Source organism: Cannabis sativa, chromosome 7, assembly GCF_029168945.1.
Source record: "Cannabis sativa cultivar Pink pepper isolate KNU-18-1 chromosome 7, ASM2916894v1, whole genome shotgun sequence".
Taxonomy (NCBI): domain Eukaryota; kingdom Viridiplantae; phylum Streptophyta; class Magnoliopsida; order Rosales; family Cannabaceae; genus Cannabis; species Cannabis sativa.
The window spans coordinates 13,318,212-13,344,457 of record NC_083607.1 but is presented as its reverse complement, the minus strand read 5'-3'; the positions used below and the strand labels follow the sequence as shown (position 1 = coordinate 13,344,457).

The 26,246-nt window shown below is 32.9% G+C and overlaps 1 protein-coding gene across 1 annotated transcript; it reads right to left on the bottom strand.

Moving 5' to 3' along the window:
- Nucleotides 1-14,288: 14,288 nt before the first annotated feature.
- On the bottom strand, nt 14,289-16,164 carry LOC115697716 (aspartic proteinase PCS1). The gene has a single exon (XM_030624813.2). The coding sequence runs from the start codon at nt 15,937-15,939 to the stop codon at nt 14,620-14,622; it is 1,320 nt and encodes a 439-aa protein (XP_030480673.1). The 5' UTR covers nt 15,940-16,164; the 3' UTR covers nt 14,289-14,619.
- Nucleotides 16,165-26,246: the final 10,082 nt, after the last annotated feature.

Genomic DNA, 26,246 nt, shown 5'->3' with positions numbered 1-26,246 from the left:
TGTTTGAAACACTTTGGCGTAGTACATGGTTTGATTGGGTTATCCATACAGTATGCTTGGTACACTAGATTGAGTTTACTTGAGTGACATCGTAAACCGCAAGAGGCGTTTTTATTGAAAATGAAGCTTGTTAGCATAAGTGTGGAAGTATTAGAGGGGCCATCAGATTCTTAGTCACAACAGTGGTTGAGAGTTGATGATCGAGATGATTTGAATTGGGATAGACATGGAATCCTTTAGTTGCTACATGTGTGTGTCCAGAGGGCTGCACATGGAGACCAAGAAGGGCAGACGCCGCAATCGTTACAGGATGATCGTACTTGAAGGCATTTGCATATGACTTTTATTTGATCCAGATGGGAAGCACTGAGATAGTCGAGTGGGATGTGTTGGCTTGTAAAAATGCAAGTGGGCATAAGTCACACAAAGGCAGTGATAGAGATGCGGAGTTGTGGAATGAATGCATCAAAGAAGCCAGTAGGGTTAAGAAGATTGAGAGCAAGCATTAAGATGGCGCTAGAGTTTGAGTGGGGGCCAGAGGGCTATGACAGTAAATCTTAGAAGTCATGTGAGCCTGCAAAGGTAAAGAGGGTGCTAGATTTTGCATGAAGGCTAGAGGATTGCAGCATTGGAACTTTGTACATCGAGGAAGCCAAAAGGGCATGATGCTAGTGTAAATCAGTTGGATGGTTGAGTCGACAATGCATGCATATAGAAATCGATGGGTGTGCTTTATGAGATAGTTGACTCGAGAGTCACATCCTGTGCGATGCACTTTTAGATGGCATGGTGTACATAAAGAGTTGGGCGGTCAGGAATTCGTGTGTGGGCATGTTTTCAAAGACACCAATAGATGAAATGGGGGAGAGACCTTCACGGTTCACTCAGCAGACTAGTGTTGGAATTATTTTACCAGGATCTAGATTTACTACCATGTATGTTTTTAACATCCTAATGAATTTCTAAAACAATGTAATTTAAACACATATAAGTTTGAGAAACCTTACAGTGTGTGCGACAAAATTAAATGACTCATTCCACTCATATCTCTAACCCTTGTAACCTTTCTGTAGCAGAGTATCACCAAGATCTGAACCCGAAACTCCTTCCTTGTGTTTGGATTCTTCACAGTCTTACACACTATGATTGAGGACAAACTTGATATGTGTGGGCAGTTCCCCAATCACTAATGGCTGAATATATTTTTTGAAGAAAGGCTTAGTGATTTTAGAAATTGAAGAGGAAGAAGAAGAAGGAAGAGGTCTCATCAGAAAGTTAGGTTTTTAGTTTTGGAGGCATTAGTTTGGATGAAGAGACCATAGCCTTCCTTTTATACTATCTGTTGGGTTTTATGCCCTAAATAAAACTCATTTCATATAATCCGATTTACTTATTAATAAAGATCAGAAATAACATTTTATGTTGCATGGTTCACATGATTTATTTCATGATTATATGTGTATATAATGTATGAATTCTTTTTAAGTCCAGAACATATGAGTTGGTTAAAGATTATAGTGTTGTCAGCACAGTGGAATATAATCTTTATTATATGTTCAAAAGTTTATTCCCTGATTTGTCAGAACACTGGATTTAGACTGACATGGTATAATCAGCGATAGGTATTCTTACACCTTGGAAAAGTGTTATGTCCTTTCCAGGACATTGGCAAAGTTTACCAGTATCGGATGTATGGAGTATACATCGGAAGGGACCGATATTGAACTTTGATTAGATATGTTGAAATTTACCGTAATATCTATTCAATTCAATATCAACTGTTGATCCTAGATCACATGATCGAAATCCTGATATGGTTAGGCTCAATTTCAAGAGTGTTACTCGTGTTCTTTGATTTGTTAGTTAAGCCTAGTTTTGTATCAGGGTGATACGTACATTTTGGGAACACGGTAGTGCAATTGAGTGGGAGCGCTAACATAAATATGGAATCTATAGCTTCTATTTGGCAAATAGAAGTAAAGGATGATTTCCTTCGAGCTTAACCAAACGAAGATAAATGGTGGAGATCTCATTTCACTTAGGTGAAATATCATTTATACAGGGTTAAGTGTTTTAAGGATAAAATACATTGTAGGGTGTTACGGTAATTTAATCATGTACAGTGTAAATCATCTATATAGAGGATCATTGATCACATTAGGGTTATAACAATGGATAACTAATGACGTGTCTATATCGTGGAACATATAGAGCGTTTCTATATGACTGAGAGTGCAATTCCAAGTTCTAAGTGTGGATTCAATGAGGAATTAATAAGTTAGGGAATTTACTTGGTAAATTCGGTTCGACTTATTGGAAGCTCGGTTATATAGACCCATGGTCCCCATACTAGTTGAGGCCATACTGCTTGTAAGACTCAGTTAATTGATTTTAATTAATCAATTATAATTCTAAAAGTTAGACTATGTCTACTTTATGAATTCTCACAGTTTAAGGATGAAATCGTAAAGAAAAGGGTTTCTAGGTTTAATTATTAATTAAGAGACTTTGTATGTCTAATTAATAATTATTTTAAATGACAATATTATTTAATAATCTATTTTAGTTATTAAATAATTAGTTTTGGCATTTAAATGATTAGAATTGGAAAAATGGCATTTTTGGAGAAATTGAAATAAAATTGAGGAAACTGCAAAATCCAAGTGAGGCCCATTTCCCTCTATGGCCGAGCACTCCCTTTGTGTTTCCCAATTATTATTTTTATTTTTTAATTGCCATGTAATTGCTAATCAAAGCCTAGCTATAATAGGAAAGTGGTGGATCACACTAAATAAGGCAGTTAATTGATTACACAGTAATTAAGGAAACTGTTTTATTTGGAAAGTTGTGCTCTCCCTTTTCCTTATATAAAGCAACCTTGCTCTCTTCTCTTGTATGGATGATAAGCCACGAAATTGAGAGAGAAAAATAGAGAGAAATTTCGAAATCCTTGTGAGATGAGTAGTGCCCACACACATCAAGTGGGATCTCAATCATAGTATGGAAGACTATGGAATTTCTGCATCAAAGAAGGAGAAAAGAAGATCTAGGTTCAGATCTTGGTGATGCTCTGCTACAGAAAGGAATCAAGGGCTAGAGATCTGAACGAAAGGAGTCATATTATTCCGCTGCACCCACTATAAGGTTTTCTAACTTTATATGTGTTTATTTTTCATTGTTTTAGAATTCATATTAGGTTGTTAATCCAACATACTTGTTAGTAAATCTAGATCCTGGTAAAATAATTTCCAACAACTGGCACCAGAGCCATGGTAATGATTTACTTTCATGTAATATGAATTAAAACAATGATTGCATGTTTTTGTGTTGATTTGGATGGTTTCATGTTGGTTTATGTGCTTATGTGATGAATGTTAATGTTGTACGAAATTTTTCCATGATATAAATTTTTTAAATTTTTGAAAATATTTTATTTGGATTCCTTGTGAAAAATTAAGAAATTTTGTTTTTTACGGAACTCGATTCCGATAAAAATTGAGAAAGATATAAATTTTGGAAGATTGGAAATCATGGTTCTTTGCATGCACTATCCTGTGATTCCTACAAATTGCGAATTTTTGAGGTTTTTTCCCCAAAAATCCAATTTTTTCATGGGATTGTTTCCCAAAATTTATTTTTCCAATTTTAAATATTTTTAAATTGAAATGTTTCCAATTTTAAATATTTTCAATTTGGAATTTATCCAATTTTTAAATATTTCTATTTTGGAATGTTTCCAATTTTAAATATTTCCTATTATGGTCAGATTTAAAAATTTGTTAACTTCTTTAATATTTATTTATTATTTAATTATAAGATTAGATATTTTGATATTTAAGATATTTTAAATTAAAAGATAACTTTGTCTTTTTATTTGAAATATTATATTAAAATTATCTTATATGTCAAATTAAATAATTAATAAATTTGAAATTAACATAGATATTTTTATAGATATACTTACCATAATGTTTTCAAATTCAAAAATTTGTTATTTTGTTAAATATTTAATTATTTATAAGTTATAAGTATAAAAATGATATTTTTTCTATATATATCATTTTTTCCTTATTAGAAATTTATAAATCATATCTTAAATATTTAAATAACATAGATATTTTTGTAGAGATTTGAATATTGCTTAATTTGAGATATTTTGACATATAATTATGGTAATTATTATTTAACCAAATCTATTTTAAAATTGGTTTATTTTATTAAATTATAAGATCTGAAAGTGATATTGGAGATTCTTTCCTTTTAAATCATTGATCTTATTAGATATTTAATTTAATTTGATTCAAATAAACCTAGATATTTTAAAATTAGTTTCCTTTATTTGGTTAGTTTATGAATAATAATTTAATTATATTAATATCTTGATTCACATCTGTTACATGGACAATGTTTGTTTATATTGTTTATTCAAAAACTTTTTTTTAACAAACCTATTATTTATCTGATCTAAATTGCTATGATTAACTTGGTAACAGATCATGATCCAATGATCTGATTTTAATCATAGTCCAATTGACGATAGATCTTATAAATAATTTTTAACAGGTAAATTTTGTACTTCTTTCATCTGTGTAAACCTAGTGACATGATAGGACTCATCCAAATCTTTTGACCTGTGTGAGCCTATATGTTTGCTTTTGGGCTTAGATACATATAGGGAGCCCATTTAAGTTTTTACTAAGTAAATGGACTAGGTTGCTAAAATAAATTTTGACATAAGGAAATTTATTTAGGCCCAATTAGATTTGGGCTTATTCAATGAATAACAATTGTTTATTTTAAGGTTAAATTCCTCTCTTTTGGGTCTTGTGTGAGAGTTGGGGGCCATAGAAGTGGGTACGACATACTGAACCCAGCTCCCCCTCACATGAACTACCCCAATTGTGAAGGCCCATTTGCCTTATTTAAATAATTGTATTAGGTTAATTATATTAGTCTAACCTAATTAAAATTGAATTAGCAACATAATTAACTTTTAAAATATATGAAATTTATTTTTCATGTAATATTTTAAAGTTAATTTTAGAAAAACACTTAGTCAATGATATATTCTAGATAGTTATTTCTAGTACTAGTTATTATTTCTAATATTAAATAGGAAAATATCATTGATTGTAAAATTAATTGTCTCTTAATTAATTTTGGTACAATCTAAGTTTAGTATATTTTCCTAGTATTAAACTAGAATTAATAATTAAGTTTCCTCTTTACTTAATTATTTATTTCTTGAATTTAATACATTTAATTAAATTGAAAATTTCAATATCTAAGTTGATTTTCATCATGATACTTTAATATTGTTATTTTCATGTTATTTAATTAAAATTGAAAATTATTTTAAGTTTGGAATCTTATTTCAGAATAACTTAAGTTTGAATAATTTTCAAAATATATTTTATTTTATTTTATTAATCATTTCCCAAAATTTTGAAATTGCATTTCTTTAATGCAGAAATTTCGAATTTTATTTGAAAAATAGATTAAAGTTGAAAATTATTTATTTAATTTTGGACCAACTTAAATCAATGACTTTTTCATTTAATGGTTAATTAAAATAAATGAACTAAAATATATTATAATTAGAAATTGGATTAATTAGTCTATGAAAGTCTAGATAGATATTATCTATTTTGCTTGAAGTATTTTTCTAGTGTATTTAATTAAATAGAAAATTAATATTTAAGTTGATTTTTTAATCATGATACTTAAATATTTGATTTTTTCTTAGATATTTAATTAAATAGGAAAAGTATATTTTCTGTTGAAAATTAATTTTTATTAATTTTGGGCCAACATAAAATTAGAGTAATTTTCCAGGATTTATTTTATTTTATTTTAAAGCATTTTTTAAATGCAATATATATTTATAGAAAATTAAATTTGAGTTGTAAATTAATTTAAATTAATTTTGAAACAACTTAAATTGAATAATTTTCTAAATATTTATGGAAATTATTACTAAGATGGAAATAATTCACGTTATTCATATCCATCTAAGTATAATTTATAAATATTAAATTAAAATTTATATTTATAATTTTTTATTCTAAAGTGGAAATTTTAATTAAATAAATATATATTTAAAATAAATGGATTAAAATAAATATTAGAAGAAAATACGCCCTTCATTAAATAATGAGCTTTATTATTATAAGGATATTCGATCTCCATTGTTGGTTTTACATAGCTATTGTTTTAGTGAGTAATCCTCCCTAATGGAGGAACGTTCATTAGCAAGTTAGCACCGTTTAATCTCGAAAGATAAGTAATCTTGTAAGTTTTTTATATAGTTTATGACCACCCTAATGGTGGCGGCTGTATAAGACTTGCAAGAATATGAAACAATGGTGGAAGCTCATAAGATAGAATAGCTTTGACTCTCGCCTAAACGGGACAACGCGGATTCACATCTTGATCGAATAAAAGGTTGCTAGAATGTTTGACATTTTAGATGAGCTGACAACTCTATTCAATGGATGATAGCTTTGACTCTCGCCTAAACGGGACACTGATATCAGTTTGTTGAAAACCTTGGAAATTATTTAGGATTGTATGTTTTAGTATTTTCACTTGTCATTCCTACTTGCTATGTGCTTCATAATTTCTGAATTGTCTATGAATTTGTATTGAACCATGTTATTTTCTGTTATTAAATTGTAGTTTAATTTCGAATCTTCATTGTTGGTCTAACTTGATTTGTTTTTCTAATGAGATAAATCCCTAATGGATTTCACCATTAGACTAACATAATAGTGTTAGATCTCGAAAGATAAATATTGTATATGCAACATCTAGCTGTTCATCAATTGATGACACCTTAGACTAGTGTTTTACAATATGAAACAAGAAGATTGTATAAATAAGATTACTTTGACTCTCGCTAATCGGAGCATCGTTGGATTCTTATTTAAAACGAAATTATCCTAATTCCTCTTAGCTTATTCATTTTGAATTAGCTTAATGACATATCATTGGATGAATGGTCTATAAATCATATAAAGTCTTATTTTCTCTTAAGAAATTAGATGACGCATATGATTATATTCCCGGAATTCTATCCCTAAATGATATAAATCCTCAATCTTAGATATCTCCTACTTGTATAGGCAAATCATAGAGTTAGATTAGTAGTGGTGGTCCAAGAAAGAATTACTAATTATACAGTTACACTTTCACAAGTGTTTCATAACCATTTTCTATCAATGGATTTAAACTGTATGAGCTTAGTATTCTGTGACCAGAATCCACTTGCACTATTCTAAGAACTTTTTGATGTAACTTAAGTCATCAAAAGATACAACCACATTTTTTATAAATCTATGGCATTTGTATCTTGTTCATAGTGGTTTTGACAAGATCATTCTCTGCAAAGAGTTAATATGCCTATATCCACTGAAAGTAATTTCATCTCATTCGCAGATGGATGTACATTCAGGGGTGGATATGAGTTTTCGTTGTATTCTTTAAACGATCACTCTAGATTTTACCTTATGCAAAAGAAATTTGAAATGTTTGAAAAATTTCATGAATTTCTAGCAATGATGAAGGTAAGTGGTTAAAGATCTTGCGAACTGATAGGGGTGGAGAAAAAGTTAGTAGATATGCAGTTCAAAGATCATTAATTTGATTTTGAATTATATCCAAACTTACCTCCCCAGAAATTTGAGTTGCATATTGATGATTAGTTTCTAGTCATTGCCTAAATCCTTCTATGGTAATAAAATTTCAGAATGATGTAATGGTTGTATACTTAATGTAAATCATTACTAGATTCATGGATTACCTAATCGATATCTTAAGAAAAGCTAGAACTGCTAACCCTGGTTTTCATGTTTGTTAGCTATTCTAAGTGATTAGGGGTGGACCATCCCGTAGTCATTAGATAAGAAAGTGTTTGTTTAAACAAGTACTGCTTTTCTAAGAAAATGACTATGTCTGAAAATAAAGTAGCAAATAAAGGAGATATTTTTTTTGATTCCAAAAGTGTTCTATCATCTTATTTTACAAGATGATCCCACTACCTCTGTTGTCTTAACACAACTGAAGAGGTCTATACCATTTAGTTTTCTTTGACATAGTTCACGGTACCTTGTTGTAGTGGGAGAGTTTCTAGGAACTCACCTTCTTATAACTTGGAAGACACTAGTGATTAAAATTCATTGTGAGTTTAAACAAGTAATGGATTATCAAGATAAGAAACTAAGAAGAAAGCCAATAGAACTATGGTTTGATCCATTCACATGGAGTAACCTAAAGTTTTCTATTACAAGGACATGAAAGGAAATTTTCGTTCATAAGTCTATTCAATGGACTTAACAAAAATTCCTATTCCTAGTATTATAGGTTTGAGTTTATCTAAACCTATGGCTTGTGGTATACCTGGAAATTACTTACTCTAATGCAAGCATGAGATGCTGATGCATTTTCTTTCCAATGGAAATCTATAGAAGCTTCACAACTTCTTAGGTATAGATTTTATTTATCTAAGGAAAAGTTTCAACTATTCCAGAAAAGATAAAGCCATGAAAGAATTCTTAAATCAACAGTGAGAGGTCTAAGATATGCTTTTGTATGCCTTAGACCAGACACCTGCTGTTGAGTGGGAGTAATGAGTAGATATCAGATTAATCCAGGAGAGGAACATTGGAAGACAATCAAGTAAATCTTAAGATTAAGAAGAGGAACTATATGTTAGTCAATAAGGGTGGTTTTGAAACTCTTAGACTACACCACATCAGATTTCAAGACTTGCCTTTGTGCTAGAAAGTCTGCTGATGAGATGGTGATTACTTTGGGGGTGGAGTAGTGATTTTGGAGAAGTGTAAAAACCTATCTGAAATCTCTTGGTCTACCAGAAAGAGACTGAATGTTAAAAGTTGCAGGAAAGATACTTTTTCAGTCTAAGGAAAGTTCTATACATTTGTGGTAGTGTTCCAACTTGCCTTAACTACTAGGGTTACTTCCTGTATAACAAAAGAGTAGTTGCCCAAAAGTATAGAATCCAGTATCCCAAAAGAGTAGACATATAGAGAGGAATTTCACATTATCAAGGATTTTGTGATTAAGGAAGAGTAATGGTGGAGAAGAGGTTGTGCTTAATTCAACCTGTCAGATCCCATTACGAGGAATATACTACTATTACACTTGATTGGTATATCAAGGTGTTAATGATTATTTGAAATGCACTTTTTGTTTTATATTAGTGCAAGTGGGAGTTTGTTGGGTTTTATGCCCTAAATAAAACTTATTTCATATAATCAGATTTACTTATTAATAAAGATCAGAAATAACATTTTATGTTGCATGGTTCACATGATTTATTTCATGATTATAGTTGGTTAAAGATTATAGTGTTGTTAGCACAGTGGAATATATTCTTTATTATATGTTCAAAAGTTTATTCCCTGATTTGTCAGAACACTGGATTTAGACTGACATGGTATAATCAGCGATAGGTATTCTTACACCTTGGAAAAGTGTTATGTCCTTTCCAGGACATTGGCAAAGTTTACCAGTATCGGATGTATGGAGTATACATCGGAAGGGACCGATATTGAACTTTGATTAGATATGTTGAAATTTACCGTAATATCTATTCAATTCAATATCAACTGTTGATCCTAGATCACATGATCGAAATCCTGATATGGTTAGGCTCAATTTCAAGAGTGTTACTCGTGTTCTTTGATTTGTTAGTTAAGCCTAGTTTTGTATCAGGGTGATACGTACATTTTGAGAACACGGTAGTGCAATTGACTGGGAGCGCTAACATAAATATGGAATCTATAGCTTCTATTTGGCAAATAGAAGTAAAGGATGATTTCCTTCGAGCTTAACCAAACGAAGATAAATGGTGGAGATCTCATTTCACTTAGGTGAAATATCATTTATACATGGTTAAGTGTTTTAAGGATAAAATACATTGTAGGGTGTTACGGTAATTTAATCCTGTACAGTGTAAATCATCTATATAGAGGATCATTGATCACATTAGGGTTATAACAATGGATAACTAATGACGTGTCTATATCGTGGAACATATAGAGCGTTTCTATATGACTGAGAGTGCAATTCCAAGTTCTAAGTGTGGATTCAATGAGGAATTAATAAGTTAGGGAATTTACTTGGTAAATTCGGTTCGACTTATTGGAAGCTCGTTTATATAGACCCATGGTCCCCATACCAGTTGAGGCCATACTGCTTGTAAGACTCAGTTAATTGATTTTAATTAATCAATTATAATTCTAAAAGTTAGACTATGTCTACTTTATGAATTCTCACAGTTTAAGGATGAAATCGTAAAGAAAAGGGTTTCTAGGTTTAATTATTAATTAAGAGACTTTGTATGTCTAATTAATAATTATTTTAAATGACAATATTATTTAATAATCTATTTTAGTTATTAAATAATTAGTTTTGGCATTTAAATAATTAGAATTGGAAAAATGGCATTTTTGGAGAAATTGAAATAAAATTGAGGAAACTGCAAAATCCAAGTGAGGCCCATTTCCCTCTATGGCCGAGCACTCCCTTTGTGTTTCCCAATTATTTTTTTTTTTTAATTGCCATGTAATTGCTAATCAAAGCCTAGCTATAATAGGAAAGTGGTGGATCACACTAAATAAGACAGTTAATTGATTACACAGTAATTAAGGAAACTCTTTTATTTGGAAAGTTGTGCTCTCCCTTTTCCCTATATAAAGCAACCTTGCTCTCTTCTCTTGTATGGATGATAAGCCACGAAATTGAGAGAGAAAAATAGAGAGAAATTTCGAAATCCTTGTGAGATGAGTAGTGCCCACACACATCAAGTGGTATCTCAATCATAGTATGGAAGACTATGGAATTTCTGCATCAAAGAAGGAGAAAAGAAGATCCAGGTTCAGATCTTGGTGATGCTCTGCTACAGAAAGGAATCAAGGGCTAGAGATCTGAACGGAAGGAGTCATATTATTCCGCTGCACCCACTGTAAGGTTTTCTAACTTTATATGTGTTTATTTTTCATTGTTTTAGAATTCATATTAGGTTGTTAATTCAACATACTTGTTAGTAAATCTAGATCCTGGTAAAATAATTTCCAACACTATCTTCTCTTAGGGTTAAGGTTGAATTATTAGGAATAAAAAAATGATAAAAATAGGGTAAAAACCCACTTGATGGCTGACCACTTAATGAGCCCCACTCAAATTTGGGTTTTGTCATTTTTCCTAACTATTTTACCTATTTTTCATAAAAATACCACTTTTTACAATTTCAACCCTATAAATGCCAAAACTATTTATTTAATAATTAAAATAACTATCAAATAAAATTGTCCTTTATAATATTTATTAATTAGACTCCATAAAGTCTCTTAATTAACAAACAAACCCCAAAACACTATTTCTTCACAAGCAAGCCACATCTTAGTGAAAAATTCATAAACTAGACATAGTCTAATTTTAGAATTATAATTGATTAATTTAAATCAATTAACTGAGTCTTACAAGCAGTTTGTCTCAACTAGTATGGGGACCATGGACCTATATAACCGAGCTCCCAATAAGCAGATCTAGAATTTATCAAGTAAATTCACTAACTTATTAATTCCTCATTGCATCCACCATAGAACTTAGAATTGCACTCTCAGTTACATAGAATGCTCTATATGTTCCACAATATAGATACGCTATTAATTATCTATTGTTATAATTCCAATAATCAATGATCCTCTATAGATGATCTACATTGCATAGGGATAAAATTACCGTTACACCCTTTCAATGTATTTTATCCTTAAAACACTTGCCCACCTATAAATGATATTTTAGTGAACTAATATAATCACTAAAATGAGATCTCAATCATTTATCTCTATTCAACCAAGCTCGAAGGAAATCATCATTTCACTTCTAAATACATATAGAAGCTATAGATTCCATATCTATGTTTAACGCTTCCACTCAATTGTACTATCATGTTCCCAAAATGTACGTATCACCCTGACCAAAAAATAGACTTAGCTAACAAATTAAAGAACACGAATAGCACTCTTGAGATTGAACCTAATCATGTCAGGATTAAGATCATTTGATTCAGGATCAACTAGGTGATATTGAATTGAATAGATATACCTATCGCTGATTATCATGCCAGTCTGAATCCAATGAAATGACAAATCAGGGAATTAAACTTTTTAAATATATAATCATGATTATATTCCACTGTGCTGACAACACTATAATCATAAACAAATACATATGTTCTGGACTTAATAGAATTTATACATCAAAGATAATCATGAAATTAATCATGTGAACCATGCAACATAAAATGATTTCTGATCTTTATTAATTAGTAAATCTGATTATATTGAAATGAGTTTTATTTAGGGCACAAAACCCAACAACTAGGTATTCATTACAAGCATTAAGATGAGTATCATGGAGATGGATTGTTGTTCAGTATTTAAAGTTAAGAAAACTCTAGACGCAGGCTGTGCCAGTTGTCTAGGGTGAAATTCAGCAAGACTCGGGTACTAAGATAACACCAGGATAATGTTGGCCTAAGATGAAAGTCAGCAGAACTACGGTAGTAAGGCAACATAGACATGTCAAGGGGCAAAGAATCAGAATGACTAAGGCATTAGTTCACATCTTCATCAAAGTGACATTTGGAATGGAGGGACCGTATGCGAGTATGCGATTAGCTTTCGAGCTATTCCTTGAGAGGTATTCCTATAAGAGAGAATTTCTTCCCGAGTTGAAGTGGGGGAACCCACTAGTTCATATGTTTAAAGAATCAGGGTACTTGTTCAGTTTTCGTGTGTGAATCTAGAGGGAACATTACAACAGATGGGTTGTTCAGTGTGAAAACTTGCATGATTGCTGCAAGCTACAGATAGATAATATGCAAGGGCGTAGACTAAGATGAAGACTGAGCTAGTTTGCAGCATGTTATGGGTGTGCTTTGTGTTTATGAGAACACTGATGTTTTATGGGACACTGTAAGTCGAATGGTTCAGAGAGCATATGCCGATGGGAGATAGCGGATTGGGATGACATCAATTCTTAAGAGTAAGACTTCGTGTTATCAGGTTTGTCAAAATTTAGCAAGTCATCAGAGGATGCAGGGTTGATTTTGGGAGATGGACTTGTGACACAGTGTTAGAGAGCCGACACAAGCAGATTCTAGAGGGAAAATTCTTGGTTTTCGGTATTTGCTATATTATTGACCATATGAAAGAAGCTCAGAGGAGCACTTATGCATTGGGTTAGAGGGGCCTTTTCCATGAAGTCCTGGGTGTGTAGTAAACCAGAGGGCCAATACTAAGTACTTCGAGAAGAGATTGCTTGCAAGAGTGCACTTGGTGTTGTATTCCTTGCAGTTGGCCAGCAAGCCTTGTCCAAGAGGGACGCATCAAATTGTATCCTGTGATAAGAGTGTCTTGGTCAATTACCATTAAGAGGATGGTGTGCCATGGAGTTGGCGTGTGAAGTTTCTAGAGGGACTTATCCAGAGGGACGTGACTTCAATGGAAGCATGTTCTGTAGGTGTTGTTAAGTATAGTTGGTTTGCGAACCTCAACCCGAGGGGCAGGGCCGGCCCTGACTTTTAGTGGGCCATAGAAAAAAAAATTATTTTGGGCCCTTATTTAGAAAAAAATATGGTATTTTTCAAAATCAGTAAAAATATGGTATAATTTTAAAAGGTAAATATTTTTTTTGGGCCCCTGAGATAGGTGGGCCTTAGGCACAGGCCTAGCCCGCCTATGCCCAGGGCCGGGCCTGCCGAGGGGTGCACCATACTTAGTCCTTGTTAAAAGGATTATGCATTGGATAGTTAGCGATTGAACTACCATCAGAGGATGTGTTAGATTCAGAGTAAGGGTTGCAAGGACTACTTAGCTGACTGGAGGGACATTGTGATGGACTCGAACGAGTTCATGTTAGAGGAGGTATTCAAGTGCAATAGTGGCACATGTTCTTTGATCAAGTCCAAGAGTGGGCGAGGGAGATTGTCACCCGGAAACATATGTCGGAATATTTTTTTTCATTTTTTTTTTCACGAAAGTGTTCGTTATGCTTACAACATAATACGTTTGAAGTTTTTTGAACGCACGTAGTAAATTGAAATATCAAAAATTTTGTTTTCGGTACGGCAAACTATTCGAAATTTTTCAAAATTTTACAGGGATGATAATATAATTATAACGAATATCGCTATGAAAAAAATTTTAAAAAAAAAATTCAACATATAATTTCGGAGGTAAAAATTAACAGGTGTAATATGAGATTGTAACTTTGTAATAACTGATGTGCACACAATAAAAACATAAGAATGTATATATCGATTAACAGAGAGATAACATATATTAATGATAATTAATTTACCTAATAATAATAATAAAATTTATATATATCCTCCCAAATCCCGATTATATTCATCGTCCAGACTTCCACCGTTGCTCAAGTAAATAAACAGTGAACTCGAACTTCCTCGCAGGGCCACAGTAAAGGACGGTACACTGCTCCACACGATAATCCTTTCTCACACGCGCCATCACAACACGTACCTAACAAACCCGGTCAAAAAATAGTACAAAACTGGGAGCGTGTTTCCTACGCGCCCAAACTCAATCTCTGAAAGGCCATATCACACTGTGTCTGGGCCAGTCCGATTCTTGATTTATGAAGATCAAATTCCATCCACATATTTTGCTGATGGTGATGACCAATCAGATACGCTTCCATACCTAACAGGTCAGAGTTCCCAAATGTGAAGCAATGCACCGAATCATTTTCCCTCACTTCACCCGGAACCCGATAAAGAATGCTCTTACCCGACACAACCATCTCAGCTCCTTCAAAAACCAAGCTCACGGTGGGCAATCGGGGCAGTTTCGGGTTACCGAGTGGGACCCGGAAACACAAATCCATAGCTCCTTGAAACACAAAATTCGAATCTTCCAAGACTCTCAAAACGCCTGTGGTTTCCTTCAAAAACGCTTCTCTTAGAGCAGTGTAAGCAGGGCCGAGTAGGAACGTGAACTGTGTGCCCGAATCAACCATGGTTTGACCCGCCCCTGTATGATCGGGTTCGAAAACGGATTTTGGTATCTGCAACAGTTTACCCGATACTTTTATCCCGATCAACTGGACGGTGTAAGCGACCCGGTCGAAGTACGGTAGCGGCGTCGAGATTTTGACTAGAGGTGTGTAATTTAAAGGCGATATCCACGAGAAATTGGACGAGTCGCCGAGAAGTAGTAGACCTGAGAAATCCGAACCCGAAATGCAGTACGAGAATTTGGGGAAAGCCATTTGGGAAACGAAGGAAAGAGAACCTAGGTTCATACCCATTAGTCCGGTGTTCTTCGAGTCCTCTTCGGAGTTGGAGCTGAAGCTTGAGCCCATACACCCGAAAACCAAACCCGGTATTTCGGATGATCCGATATGGAAAGTATCGGCGGCGAGGTTTCCTTCGGATGAGGAGAAATCGGCGTAGGAAAGTGTGGCGTGGCAGAGGTTTCTGGAGTCACACGAAGCTGGGATGGTGAAGTCTTGGGTCCGGTTCGTACAAGTTGGCGAAGAACATTGAACCGGAGAGTAAGATGAAGAGCGGGTCGGGTCGAAAGTTAATGGGAACTTCTCTGTTTTATTACAGTTGAGCCAAGAGAGCTCACTGCCTGTATCAATGACCATGGTAACATTCTGTGGAGGCGAGCCCACGGTAAGAGATACAGTCAAGCTGACATTGTGGCGAAAATGAAGCTTATTGGGTGATCTGGGGAAAGACCCAGATGGTATTTGTTGAGTTTTGAGAGGCAAAGCGAGAAGAAGAGGGGGAGGAGTAGCACTGTTCTTCGTCGAGGTAGAGATGCAAAGCTGGGTTATGAACCAAACAATGAAAAACGTTAAACTGAAAAAGAAATCTCTCATTTGGTATCTTTGTAATAAAAGAATAAAACTTCTGAAATGAAAATGTTTAGTTCCAGGTTCAGGTTTTTATGTAAAGAAAATGAAAATGAAAATAATGGCATTTGAAGGAGGTAGATCTATCTAGCCATCTAGCGAGAGTAGAACCAAAGATTTATGGGTTCAAATTCAATCAACGGCAAGATGACATTTGTCACTTTTGGTACGTACAATGTTGTTTGATGAGTTAGAAACTTAGAAGTAATTTATGCTTTTTTTTTAAAAAGAAAACTATGTTATTTTTTTATTATTATTATTATTTTTTTTTTTTTTTTGAGATAATAACCAAATCTAAGTTAGTTTAGTTCAAAAGAATTAAATGAGTAATAAAATAGATAATATAATATCTTGTCAATTTATCATCATGATGGCCCCAACACGGCTACACCGCTTCCAAACTTCATACTGTCAACTACTGCTACCATATTTATAACATTAATTAAATGCCAATTAATATACATATTTAATATTATTTTGCTTGGTTTAATGATTAACATTAATCAAAAAAAATTTGTTAAAGCGGAAATTAATCAGAATAATTGATTTTTCTAGGTAACTATTATAGAAATTTAAAAGTATTCGTCTTTTAAATTTGTAAAAATATATCCAATACATTGTTATACATATGATATATATATATATACTAGCAAAAATTACGTGCGAGACACGTATATTAAATTTTATGCTAGTTTTTTTTTTATGTTATTTAAAAGTTATACAATAAAAAATTAAAGAAAAAACATTATTAGTTATTAGGTGAGATTATTTGAATAAAGAACAATAAATAATCACGTAAAAATCAAAAATAATTATTTGAATAAAGAATTAAATATACACATTTATATATATGAATCTCATTAATCAAAAAAAATTATTAAATATATGAACAATAATTTGTCACGCTATATGTTTCCCAATAAAGAAATCCACCTCCTCATAGTCAAAAATAAACAATACATGTAATACAGATCTTTGTAATGAAGTACCTAAAAGAAACTTAGCATAATCGGAAAATGTTTAAGTGAACTAAATAATGACTAAGAAGATCTAAATTACAAAATGAAAATAACATGTCTATATGAGTATGATTCTATTGCTATATGAGCATAATTGATCTAAGAGAAAATAGATAAACTTATAAACATATAAATATACTTAATATTTATTTTGACAAAGAAACAATTCAATTATAAGTAATTCTAAATATCAGCTTGACAATTTCAACACACTAATTACTCATTAAATAACTATAATGTATACATCATGATAATTTTATTTTATTTGATATCAAATGATAGAGATTATTGAGGTTTTCAGCCATGCAAAACACACTATGATCAAAAAGTAATGCTCATTAATTGTATATTTCAAAGAAACCCTAATTTCCATGAATGTCCCTAATAATATATAAACAATAAAGTTGTAAATTAAAAAAAAAAATAGCAAAATTTCATTTAATATAAGAAATAGAACAAATTGAAGATTTATACAATACTGGAATTTGAACTCTTAGAAGCCAATAGCGAAGGGGCGAAACTCGTTAGATCTCCTAGTTGAACACTACCTTAAAAAAAATTAAATGATGTGGAGGTTTTTTTATGTGTTTCCGTTTCGATATGTTCTTTTAAAACACCATAAATTGTAAAACAAGTCTAACAGTTGCTTAATGTTTTCTTAGCTTTAACGTGGCACCCACTTCTTAGATTGGCTTTTTTATCTTGTATATTTATGTATCTTTGAGATTTAACGGAAAAGGCTCTATTGCCTTGAGATTTAAACCACGTTTGATTTTCTTATTATTTACAGGGCCGACATGCTTTGGTCTATGATATAAATACAACAAATGAGACTTGGGAGTGGGTTGACCTTAAGGAGGTAACAATTGTGTTTTAAAATCTTGGTTCTTGAAGAATGTTTGAAGATACAAGTATGATGGGTTTTTTATATTATAGACGATTTGTTCCAAAACATAATAGAACTAACCAATTTAGGTTAATGATCTGGCTTCTGATACGTCCATATTAAAGATGATTGGGGGTGTGCGGTTCTGTAAATGCTATGAAATAATTTTGTAGTTAGTCTGTGAATATTGCAATGAAAGTGTTGGTTTGACCTGGCAATTTTGTGGTTACAACTTACAAGAATTCTTGACAAGGTTGTTGAATAGTAAACCAATATAAAACTTGTTTTACTCTGTTGAATAATATGAAAGATAATTCATTTTTTCACCATGTTTAAAAATAAATACAAATTTGATGAGCAGATTCCTTTTTTTTTTTTTTTTTAATTGAGAGTCTCAGAGTATCAAATCTCGGGTTGTTTTTTTTTTTAAATGTGTTGTGATTCTCTAATATTTAGCATCAAATATCAGTTCAAATATTAATGGAATTTGTTTTATTATTATTTTATTATATATAAATAATATTTTATTATTTTATTAAATAAAAATTAAAAGTGACCCAAATATCAGTTCAAATATTAATGGGATTTATTTTATTAGTATTTTATTATATATAAATAATATTTTATTATTTTATTAAATAAAAATTAAAAGTCACCCATAAATTTTTCAAAAACCAAGAATTTTAGTTATATAGGCACACTTTATATAGAATAGATATATGCAGTTTTTAGTGGAGGTTCATGAAATTGAATTGTATAATTTTAAATTATATTTAGTATATATTAAAGATTAGATTAAATTTAATACAAAATATAGCACGAGTTAAATTTTATACTACAATAAATATTATTATTTTTTATTTGGTCATCTTACTAAAATTATACTATTCTAATGAAATTCTACTAATTTTTTACTTACACCTTAAGAAATATTAGAAAATAATTATTGTAATGGATAATTTTTATTAAAAATTATTTCGATCTTGTAAAATTAATATTGCATATTTAATTAAAAAATGGACGCATAATCTCTTCCACCTATATGAACATTTATTGTTTTTTTGGAAAATTTACAACTTTTATTCAAAGAACCAAATCAATTGTTACAGAAGAATACAAAAACTGAGAATAGGTGTCTGTTTAAATATTCTCAACGAGGCCACTCGTAACAGAAGTAGCTAGCACATGGGCAACGCCATTCGCAAACTACAAAATAGCATTACAAGAACCACCACCACTAGTAGCTAACAAATTACAAATTTAAAAAATAATTGACTGATAGACAACATTACCACTTTGTTTATTAATCCAGTTGACAACCACTGTTGAATAAAAATCAACCCATGACAGTTGAAACCCAAACCTAATGGCCAATTCCAAGTCAAGTCAGACAGCAACGAGCTCAGCCACAGGAACCGGAAAATAACCATCAGCTCCATCTACCCAAGCAACCCACACAGTCCTCGAACCATCTTGAACAACACCACCCAGCCCGACAAAGCCTCTACCTGTGACCACTGCAGCATCTGTAGCCAGAGCAAAACCCGAAACTGGTGTCAACCACCTAGTAGAGCTCTTCAAGATTGGCACAGCTGTCACTTGAAAGAAACCTTTAACTCTATGATCTTGAAACTCCGACAATGCAGAAAGTGCAAGCTCTGACAACACTACAACACGTGAGAGAGAACCGCCAAAAGGCACTGAATTCTTGTCAAAACAAACCCACCAAAACATCATCAAAGCACGCCCAAAATCTTCTCGTGACAACGTCTCTGATAACCTTCGTAACACCTACGACATCAGACCACCGAGACACTTTTGTAAACTTGACCAAAGACGCACCCGCACCCACATTTGCACTAAACCAAAATAGAAAAACAACGCGTGTTCTGGTGTCTTCGAATCTTCACCACACCACGAACAAACTAGCGACACAAGAATCTTACGGGTCTACAGTTGGGTAGCCACGGGAAGAGCTGAATGGAACAGTCATTAAGCGAATATCTTCACCTTCGGTGGTATGTTCAAGTTCCAAACCCCATTCCACCATCGAACCAAGGGGACCACATCAGCCACCCCCTCCTCACATTGTAATGACCACACTAAAGAATAGCCACTTTTAACATTATACACACCTTCCTTATCATAATGCCAACACCATGAATCATTATCAGGCCCCCTTGCCAAGGTTATACTTAAAATGCCCTCCACATACGTGGAAATAAAGAACCTCTCTAACTCGAAGACATCCCAAGATCCATCAGGAGTAATAAATTCAATAACCCGACTGCAATCATCATGTCGTTGCATAATGGTCTTGAAAGAATAAGCCCTAGGGACCCACAGATCCAAGAATTCCCGAACCTATTTACCATCCCTAATTGAAAGCCTAACATCCTTATTCAACCGTTCAAGCCCCCAAACAAAGCTTGACCATAAATGAGAAGACCTATCTTTATCTTTAGCATTAAGAAGGGATGTCCTTAGGAAATATTTATGCTTCAAAACTCTCGCTGGCAATGAATTCATGTTTTGCAATAGTCTTTACACCTATTTAGCCACCATGACTTGATTAAATAAATGAAAATCCCGAAAGCCAAGGCCGCCCAACACCTTTAGTTTACACACCTCTTTCAACTTTAACCAAGGCACCTTCATATTATCCCCCTTCGTATTGAAATATTTTATCAGGATCTAGATTTACCAACAAGTATGTTGAATTAACATCCTAAATATGAATTCTCTAAAATAATGAAATGAACACATAAGGGATTAGAAAACCTTACATTGATTGCAGCAGAATATAATCACTCCTTCCGTTCAAGATCTCTAGCCATTGATTCTTTTCTTTCGCAGAGCATTATCAAGATCTGAACCTAAATCTCTTTCTCTCCTTCGAGTTTGGTTACCACTGTCTTACTTTCTATGATTGAGTACTTGACTTGCTATGTGTGGTCACGTCACTCATTCACTCAAGGTTCAAATCTGGAAGAACAATGAGGGAGGTTGAAATCACTAAGGAAGGAACTCTCTCATCTAGGTTGAAAGTCATAGTCAAGATGACATTAATTTGACAAAGTGTCAAGTTGATGAGATGAGAGCATCATGTTCCTTTTATAGTGTTTCAACTAGGGCTTATGGTTGAATTATATGGATTAAAAAAGAATAAAATATTAGTAAAAATAAACTTCATGGCCGTACACTTAAGTGGACCGATTTCTTGTTAGATTTTTGCCACTTTATTTCAACCACTTATTCTTCCTTTCAATAATACCATATTTTCCAATTCAATCCTATAAATGTCAAAACTATTTATTTAATAATTATAATTAATTACTAAATAAAATTGTCATTTATATAATTTATTAATTAGACCATGCAAAGTCTCTTAATTAACAAATTGACCCCAAAACCTCTTTTCTTCACAATTAAGCCATTGCTTAGTGAAAATTCATAAATAAGACATAGTCTAATTTTATAATTATAATTAATTAATTAAAATCAATTAATTGAGTTTGCAAGTAGTATTATCTCAACTAGTGAGGGGACCATGCATGGGCCTATATAACCGAGCTTTCAAGAAGTAGATCTAGAATTCACCAAGTAAATTCTCAACTTATTAATTCTGCCTTGTGCCACTATAGATTTGGAATTGAATACACTTTCAGTTATATAAAATGCTCTATATGTACCACGATATAGATACGTTATGATTATCCATTGTTACAATCCCAATAGTCAAGGATCCTCTATAGATGATCTACAATAAATAGGGACAAATTTACCGATCTACCCTTTTATGTATTTTATCCTTAAAATACTTAGCTACCTATAAATAATATTTCAGTAAACTAATACAATTACTGAAATGAAATCTCAATCAGTTATCTCTATTCAGCCAAGCGCGAAGGAAATCATCGTTTCACTTCTAAATACCTATAGAGGCTATAGATTTCATTTCTATGATCAGCGCTCCCACTCAATTGAACTACCATGTTCTCAAGATGTAAGTGTCCACCAGAACCAAAAGTTAGCTTCCACGAACAACTCAAAGAACATAAATAATACAACTAAGCTGAACCTAACCATATCAGGATTAAGATCCATAGACCTAAGATCAACCATTGATTGACTTAGAAAGATATAATGGTAAGTTTATGATATCTTATCCAATATCAATATCGGTCCCTTCCAATGTATACTCCATACATTTGATACTGGTAAACTTTGCTAATGCCCTGGAGAGGACATAACACTTATCCAAGGTGTCAGCATACCTTATTGTTGATTATCATGCTAGTCTAAATCCAGTGAACTGAGAAATCATGGAAATTAAACTTTTGAACATATAATCATGATTATATTCCACTGTGCTGACGACACTATAATCATGAACAAATATATACATATTTATATATGTTCTAGACTTAATAGAATTTATACATTAAACATAATCATGAAATAAATCATGTGAACCATGCAACATAAAAGCGATTTCTGAGCTTTATTAAATAATAAATCTGATTATATTAAAATGGGTTTTATTTAGGGCACAAAATCCAACACTTCGTACCCCATCAAAACTGTCACACAATCGACTTCAGCTCATTGCAAGTAGACATGGGAAGCTTGAACACACTCATAAGATAAGTCAAAATTTCTTGGAGAATAGAATTAATAAGAACCTCTCTACCACCTGTTAAAAAGAAAGTCTGCTTCCGACCCCGAACACGCTTCTAAACCTTAGCACATATCCCTTTATAAGTGTGTTTTTATTCCTACCAATAACTGTAAGGAGACCAAGATACTTATCATGGGTAGCCAATAAGGTCAGGCCCAACCTACAGAGCACCCCATCACGATCGCGTTGATGCACATTTGGACTAAATGAAATAGCTAACTTATCAAAGTTGATTTTTTGGCCCCAAGACTGTTCATAAGTGTGAAGAATATTACATATTGTATCAACTGCCCCCACATTAGCCCTCCCAAAAATTAGACTGTCATGAGCAAAAAAATAAATGTGACATTTGTGGTCCAAACCGAGAGCACCTAAACCCCATCAACTCTGCTCTTGTCTCAGCCCGAGAGATCATTGAGGACAGAGCTTCCACATAAAGAAAGAAACAAATAAGTAGAAAGTGGGCACCCTTGCTGTATCCTTCGAAGGGATGACACAACCCCTAGGTTTATCGTTAACCAAGAAAGCATACTCAAGGGTGGTCACGCAATCCATGATACTCTGAATCCAACCATCTGCAAACCCAAACCGACGCACAATGCCCTAAAGAAAATCCTACTTGACTCTGTCATAGGCTTTACTCATATTAAGTTTAAGGCCCATGAACCCCTTCGTCCCATTATTTCTCTTAAAAAGTGAATGGAGCAACTCAAACCCCACCATCACATTATCATGAATTGAGCGTTTTACAACAAAGGCACATTGAAATGATGAGATTAAAGCGCTAAGCCTATTCTTCAACCTTAACGCTAGTGCCTTAGCCACAATCTTATACACGACATTACACAAACTAATGTGTCGATACTCTTTAACAAACTGGGGTTTTTGTACTTTGGGTATCAACACCACATTTGTCTAATTGAATTGCCGCACAAATACACCATCATTCAAGATATTTAGACACACACAGGAAACACTATCGCCAACAATATCCCAAAACAGTTGAAAAAATAAAGCATGAAAACCATAGGGCCTTGGAGCTTTTGTAGAACTAATCGCTTTAACTGCACTCAAAATATTATCCTTTGTGGAAGGGGCCAGGAGCCGAGCATTCTCGTCATCAGAAACACACGACCCAACTGCCTCGATACCCAAATGAATATGTTGCACTATAGGTCTAGATGATTAGAAGATATTAGAAAAATAGCGCTCAATCTCAACAACAATATCCACTACATCATTCAGTTTGTGTCCATTCTTAGTCAAAAGCTTAGTAATAGCATTATTTTTCTTCCTTGTCAAAGCCTTATTATGGAAATATTTTGTGCTTCTATTCCCCGCATAAGCCATTCAGACCTTGACCTTTGCCTCCAATAAACCTCCTCACAATTCATATGATCATCAAGTATCACCTCAAGTATCACCTATATGAACATTTATATTTTATATATATTGCATATATATATTTATGTGAGTAATTTGCGGCATAACCTCTTGAAGTAGCCAGGTTTTTGCAACTAACCCCCAATTCTAAAATTTTGGTGGTAAAGCCTCCTTAACTCGTGTTCTGTTATCAGTTTAACATTTCCATCCATTTTTAGCTATTAATTGCCATGGTAGAATGTCCACGTGTACATAGTGTACACATGGCACAATTTTATTGTTTCACGTAAATAAATATTTTAAAAAAATAATTATTTTAAAAATAAAAAATAAAAGAAAATTATTATTTTAAAATTAAAAAAAAAACAATTTAAAAAATGAAAATTTAAAAAAACCCTAATTTTTTTTTCTTTTTCTTTTCTTTCTTCTTCTTCTTCTATCCTACGCCTCCTCCTCCTCCTCCTCCTCCTCCTCCTCCTCCTCCTTCTTCTTCTTCTTCTTCTTCTTCTTCTTCTTCTAGCATCACAACGATCAACTTCAACAAAACCACAACTACCCACTGCTGGCGACACCTCCACCCACTAGCGGACTTATGACACCTCCACCCACGCAAGCCGCACCTGACACGAGCTGCTAAGGAGGAGATCTCCCAGTCAAAATCTCAGCTCCGAAATCTTTCAATCAATTTTTGACGTTATTCTGGCACCATTTTTTACGGTAAGCAATATGGTTGAGCTCAAGAGCTCTTGGAGAATAAAACCCCTCTAAAAGTCGAGCTTGAAGATCATTAGAATCGGATTTTAATGTTCGCCTGAATCCATGGAGTCTGAGATATTCGACCTTGATTCAGTGGCTTCTCGACCTCCTCTTGATAAATAGGCTGCAAATCTGTGTCCTCCTTGGAATGGGCTTCTTGCTCGCACAGTTCACTATCCATCTTCAGAATTCAGGCGCTTTCTCCTGGAGATTTAGAATTCTGGCAACTGCTTCACATCTTCAGGTCTGTTTAGTATGGGTCTTTCGGTATCACAAACTAAAATTGGATTTGGGAAATTGACATTAACCATTGTTTTGTTGTGGTTTATTGTTGCCTAACTGTTTGATATTTTGCCTTAATCTGAAATATATTAGATTTATTTTCCACTACTTTATTTATTCTCAGATTTCATCTTTTGTGTAGGCTTCTTGGAACTCCTACTGATAATGAATGGGCAACCAAAAAACTTGGCACATGTTGTTCCTTCTCTTGGAGAAGGTGGTGATGCTAGAAGAAGAAGAAGGAGGAGGAGGAGGAGGAGGAGGCGTAGGATAGAAGAAGAAGAAGAAAGAAAAGAAAAAGAAAAAGAATTAGGATTTTTTTTAATTTTATTTTTTTAATTTCTTTTATTTTTTATTTTTAAAATAATTAATTTTTTATTTTTTAAATATTTATTTACGTGGACCAATAAAATTGTGTGACGTGTACACGTGGACATTCCACCATGGCCGTTAATAGCTAAAAATGGATGGAAATGTTCAACTGCTAACAGAACACGAGTTTAGGAGATTTAACCACCAAAATTTTAGAATTGGGGGTTAGTTGCAAAAAATTGGTCACTTAAGGAGGTTATGCCGCAAATTACTCTATTTATGTATAATATTTTTAAAAATAAAAAATATAATCTATGCATGTATATATTTATATATTTTACTTTAAAATAAATAGTTTAAGCATATAAATATATATTTATATAAGTATATATAACAGATCATGTTTGCAATATATATTTACGTTTCTCCATGTTGATTTTTCTTTCAACCAATGACAGTAAATTTTCAATAAAGCAATTAGATTAAATAAATAATGGAAAGAAAAGAGTAATAAGTAAAGAAAATACCAAAATTTATTGAGGTTCGGCCCCATAATAGTGGTAATAGCCTATTCCTTTTTTTATTGTATTAACTTGTGAGACAAATAATGAAGTATTCTTTCTCGAAAGCTCTTACAAAGATCTTTGAGTAATCACTCTTTGATCAAAGTTTTTCTCTTGAAGGTTCTCTTTGATTAATTTCGTATCTTTGAGTAGTGAAACGAGACCATTATTTATAGGGGCTACTTACATAAGAATGCTTCCCTTAATCTAATAAAATAGGAAATTATCATGTTTTCATAATTACAATGAGGAAATTGGGAAATTTAGGATGATTGCCTTTATTCTCTGAAGGTACAAATTAATCCCAAAATAGTAGGGATAGCTTCGTGACATGGAATTTCGAGATAGTATCGATCACTTTTGGAATTCCCAACTCACATTTCCTGGCCGGT

Bases quoted from the DNA above. Each gene is read 5' to 3' on its own strand.
- LOC115697716 (XM_030624813.2), bottom strand. From the start codon at position 15,939: ATGAGAGATTTCTTTTTCAGTTTAACGTTTTTCATTGTTTGGTTCATA.